We start from the raw sequence: 4679 nt of genomic DNA, 5'->3' as shown, positions 1-4679 counted from the left end.
CTTCGCCTGCGTGGCGTCTCTCCGTGGAACAAAGTACACCTTCATCGCACAACACACGCGCACCACCGCACACACACGTGTACCATTGCACACGCACCACCGCACACGCTCGCGCTCACGTGTCTCGGTGGTCACAGCTGGCGATCTGCGAGCGACATTCGCTCTACGCAGAGGGCGTCGCCCTCGCCACCTCGCTCGCGTCGGAGCTCCAGCTGGTCGACAACAACAATGACAACGCCGACGAGCAAGCCGGCCAATCGGCCACGGCCAAGGCCGTCGACAATAACACCAACGACGCCGACGACGACGCGGTCGAGGCCCAGTTCGGCGGCGTCGGCGGCGGCGATGATGGAAACGAGAGCGGCGCCACGAAGGGGCAGACGGAGAAGGCGAAGCTAGTCCGCTACTGCCTCGCCTTCGGGCACGGCGCGGCCAAGTCGACCGACTGGAAGTGCGCCATCGAGGCCTTCCGCCTCGCCGCACGCCTCGACCCCTCGTACGTCTCCCGTGTGTCGTGTGTCGTGTCGCGTCATGCGTGTCGTGCGATGACAATGCGTGTTTTTGGTGGTTGCAGGGCCTATCGGCACTTGGCGGCCACCACGCTGCTGGCCGCGACCAAGGGCGCCGCGATCGACCCGCAGCAGGCCGCCCTTCCCGCCCTGCACGCCGCCCTCTCCGCCAGCGACTCCCTGCGCCACCAGGTGACAACCTTTTTTTTAAAAAAAATATTTATTGATTTACAAATCATCCATTTGCCTTTGGGATCATTTTCTTTTACTTATGACAATTATTCATTTCCCTTGTGTGCGTGTGTCGTGTGTCGTGTGTCGTGTGTCGTGTGTCGTGTGTCGTGTGTCGTGTCATCAGGCGAATTGGGCGGCGATGCTGGTTCCTCTGGCGAGGGGCGCGGGCAAGGGCGAGGCGGCGCGGCCGGTGCCGTTGCTCCCGCCGCCTTCTCTGCTGACGGGCGACGTGCCCCTGTTCCGCTTCACCTCACCGCACCACCACTGATGCGCTGTATCACCACCCTTCCCCCCCTCCCCCCTATATAGACTCTGGTCCAGTGCTTGCGGCTAAAAAGGTGAAGAAGTACGACTGGTGCATTTTTTTCCCCCCATTCATCATCAATGTCGTCCACGCCATGCGTCTCATTGGAACAGAAAGCGGCGAGGACAAGCGCAATAGGGGGTTGTGGTTCATAATTTTTCGGCGTCGCATCTTGCAGGCCAACGATGCAAAGATCGGTCTGCAGCTCGTCCTCCAGTGGCGGTCAAACAGCACAACATTGAGATTTCACCACTGAATTCTCAATATTGTCCATCCATCTGTGCATCACAGTGTTGGTGTGTCGTGTGTGTGTGTGTATCGTGTGTATCGTGTGTTGTGACTCTGACGTTGGTTGTGTCACCGCACAGCACACACAAGACACGTACAAGGCAGGTTTTGTGCGAAGGTTGCGATGGTCCCATAATGGGCGGAGGGTGGAGAGCATTGAAGTGGGCCAGGGGCCCTGTGGGGAAAGGTACTAATCATCCATCGCATTTCGTCTTTGGTTCATGGTCTACATCACTTAAAGTGGTGGCCTGCTCGTCCCTCCATTCCGAGGGGCTGAGCGGTTCCCAACAACTCAACAACAACATAATTGTGCACCAACACCATAACTGCCACACATATGGCAGACAACATTCGAGGCATGTGGTGATGTCAACACCTGTACTCGTTCACACGGTTCCCCTCCATCAATATAGTCCCTTGCCAGCAATCCAACACTACACTGCCATAAAAAATTGCGTGGTGACCGTGACATCATCAAAGGGAAGAGGTGGAAGTGGCGGGCGGTGGCGGAAGGGAGGCCACCCACTTGGCCATCAGTTGGTGCGCGATGGCGCTCTTGGCCGGGATGCGCCATTCCGCGCTGGCCCACATCAGTCGCGGGTTCTCGGCCATCTGTCGCACGCCTGCATGGTGTGTCGTTTGCGTGTCTTATCAGTCGCGTGTGCGTGTGCGTGTGCGGTGAGCATGGTGGTACCATTTTCGATCTCTGCGGGTGTGAACCAGCGAGCGTCGGCGATTTCCCTTCGGTCGACGTTGATCTCAGCCTTGAGCGCGTGGGCGAAGCAGCCGATCATCAGTTCCGTTCCTGTGTATCACCGTGTGTGTCGTGTGTGTCGTGTGTGTCGTGTGTGTCGTGTGTGTCGTGTGTGTCGTGTGTGTCGTGTGTGTCGTGTGTGTCGTGTGTGTCGTGTGTGGTTCGAATATTAGAATTGTGTGTGCAGTGTGAGTGTGGTGTGCGCTGCAAAAGGGCGTACCGAAGGGCCATGGCTGGCTGGCAAAGTACTCGACCTTGCCCACCTCGATCCCGCTCTCCTCCCACACCTCCCGGCGCACCGCCTCCTCAATCGTCTCGCCCGGATCCCTGCATCCGCCCCGGGGAAATTCGCGTCATCAATCACGCCGCACACGCACCACCGCACACACACGAGACGCACGTACATGAAGCCGGCAAGGCAGGACCACATATTGGTGAGACCCGAGACGCGGTTCTGCGTGCCCAGAAGGCACTGCCGTCCGTCGGGATGGATCACCAGCATGATCACCACCGGGTTGGTGCGCGGGTACTCCCGATTGCCGCAGCCCTTGGGTCCACCTTCACCCCAACCACCACATTAATAATTATGCCTAATTATTAATAAATTAATTAAGTAAAATAAGTAAATAGAGAAAAGAAAACGCAAAAGATAAGAAATAAATAAAAAATAAAAAACTGTGGCGGGAAATAAATACCGGTGGCGGGCACGGGGTCGGTCTTCGGAGGCGCGGCGTTGGTGCATTGCCGCTTGGATCCGCCCTCGATCGAGCGCGTTGGACTGCCGCACACTCCACAGTACTTGTGCTTGGCATGCCACTCAAGCAGAGCTCGTGCCTGTGCCATGAGTGCGATGAGTGTGTGCGCCGTGTGTTGTGTGTCATGAGCGATTTGGAGAGGAGCGGTGCTGTGCGGTCCCGGGTGTGGAGCGTACCTGTGCGAGAATGCCGGCCTCCTCGTGAATGAGGAAGGGAGAAACGCGGCGCATGTCGATGAACTCTGCGGATTCGTCGCTGTCTGTGAGCGCCTTGGCACTCTCCCCGGGCAACTAAACTCGCACCCACACCCACACCCACACGCACACGCGTGAACACCCGGATTTCGATCTCGTCATGCACTGAAGGGTGGGCTCTGGTGGGAGCAGCGCTGGCGGCAGCGTACCTCGACGGCATAGTGTGCCGTATCGTTGCGCAGGCCCAGCAGGACCACTTCGCCGACTGAGAGGTGGTGCAGGCGGGGCGTTGTCAGCGGATTGCTTCTTTGGGGTGTCGTATCACACCACACACACCACACACACCACACACACCACACGCACATCCCAGGGCGTGGCAGTACCTCCACCAGCCAGTCTGGTCACCTCGCTCAGGCTCTTCCAGCGAATCTCGCGCGTTGCTGCACGACACACACCGACACACACGTGGGCAGGGTGAGCACATGTCGACGGCAACCGATAAGCGCGACCACACGAATGAAACGAAATGAACGCCACCGCCTGTCGCTGTGGGACACCAGATGGAGTCGTCTGCCTTCTGGTGGTCTTTAGCAACCCCCGGCAGCGCTACAAGATAAATAAAAATAAATACAATAGGAAAATAATTCCTAATTGAAAATAAATTAAAAGAGTGCATTCGAAATTTAATATTTAACAATAATAAAATAATAATAAAATAATAATACTACCGCGGTGATGATGGGCGTACGTGTCGCGGACTCGTCAGAGCTGCGGAGGAGCAGCGGCGAGAGTCGGTGGAAGGGAATGCACACGGAAGCGGCGCTCTCCAGCTGGGTGGCAAGGAAGGCCACGTCCTTCCTTCGATTATTCACCCGATCCAATGGATTGCCTGGGGTCGCGACGCGTGCAAGAATGAATGACTGTAGATCGAGCGCAGAGGCTTGGGGCAGCAGCGCACGTACCACTGAACGTGATTGAGATCTCATAAGGCGAAGCACTTGTTTGGTCTTCCATCTTGTTGTTTGTGTTTGTGTTTACATGTTTGCTTCTGTGGCGGCAACACGCGCCCGGACTCAAGCTATCGGCGGAATGTAACGTGCAGCCTTCGTGCACCACAAACATCTTTGTAATTTCTGATATTGGATTCACAACATTATTCACAACATATTCGTATACGATCGTATTGCAGCATGAGGCCGTGAACGAAGCTCTTTCGAAACGGCAGCCGTACAGGGCGTGCACGGGCCTGGTGTTGCTCAACCTTTCCAGCCACCGGTTCTCCGAGCTTTGGCTTGGTTGGCGTTGGCCTCGTCGCGCCGTTGGGCGGCGATGTCCTCCGCACTTCGGCCCTCGGGTCCGTTCCAGGGGAAGTGGTGGCAGATCTCGCGGGCCGGGAAGTCGGCCGGGTCCATGCTCTCCTCGAGCGACGCCGCCGGCTTTCGCGGCGGAAACGAGTACGGCCCGTTCTTGTCGTACTCGACCTGCACACCACGCACATATAAGTGGTCGATCGCACACGCACGCACCAACGCACACGCACACACACCGCACACGCACACGACGATACACGTGGTGGTGCATGTGAGGAACAAACGTACGCGAGGGAGGCCGATGGGGTCCTCCTGCTGAGTGGGTCGGAAG

At 57.2% G+C, this 4679-nt stretch overlaps 3 protein-coding genes across 3 annotated transcripts in view; 1 reads left to right on the top strand and 2 right to left on the bottom strand.

The window, feature by feature from the left end:
* The window catches only part of ACA1_356930 (uncharacterized protein), a gene marked incomplete at both ends in the record, with an annotated part of 2876 nt that extends 1865 nt beyond the window's left edge, over positions 1–1011 (top strand). Inside the window, 3 exons of the mRNA XM_004352638.1 lie at positions 138–496; positions 575–701; positions 868–1011. Of these exons, the coding sequence (XP_004352690.1) occupies positions 138–496; positions 575–701; positions 868–1011 (630 nt within the window). The remainder of the gene's footprint in view (positions 1–137; positions 497–574; positions 702–867) is intronic.
* Positions 1012–1809: 798 nt separating this feature from the next.
* Positions 1810–4052, bottom strand: ACA1_356920 (hydrolase, NUDIX domain containing protein; the record flags this gene model as incomplete). The annotated part of the gene is made up of 10 exons (XM_004352637.1): positions 1810–1958; positions 2030–2140; positions 2310–2416; positions 2494–2647; positions 2785–2923; positions 3021–3134; positions 3248–3303; positions 3422–3478; positions 3787–3927; positions 4001–4052. 10 exons carry the CDS (start codon positions 4050–4052, stop codon positions 1810–1812), a joined length of 1080 nt encoding a protein of 359 aa, XP_004352689.1.
* Positions 4053–4294: 242 nt separating this feature from the next.
* Positions 4295–4619, bottom strand: ACA1_356910 (uncharacterized protein; the record flags this gene model as incomplete). Its single annotated transcript, XM_004352636.1, has 2 exons — positions 4295–4519; positions 4596–4619. The coding sequence occupies 2 exons, from the start codon at positions 4617–4619 to the stop codon at positions 4295–4297; spliced, it is 249 nt and encodes an 82-aa protein (XP_004352688.1).
* Between the last annotated feature and the right edge of the window lie 60 nt (positions 4620–4679).

The sequence above is a fragment of the Acanthamoeba castellanii genome, assembly GCF_000313135.1.
Source record: "Acanthamoeba castellanii str. Neff unplaced genomic scaffold scf7180000084735, whole genome shotgun sequence".
Classification (NCBI taxonomy): Eukaryota; Discosea; order Longamoebia; family Acanthamoebidae; genus Acanthamoeba; species Acanthamoeba castellanii.
The sequence above is the reverse complement of the archived record's forward strand: the minus strand, read 5'-3'. Positions and strand labels throughout refer to the sequence as shown.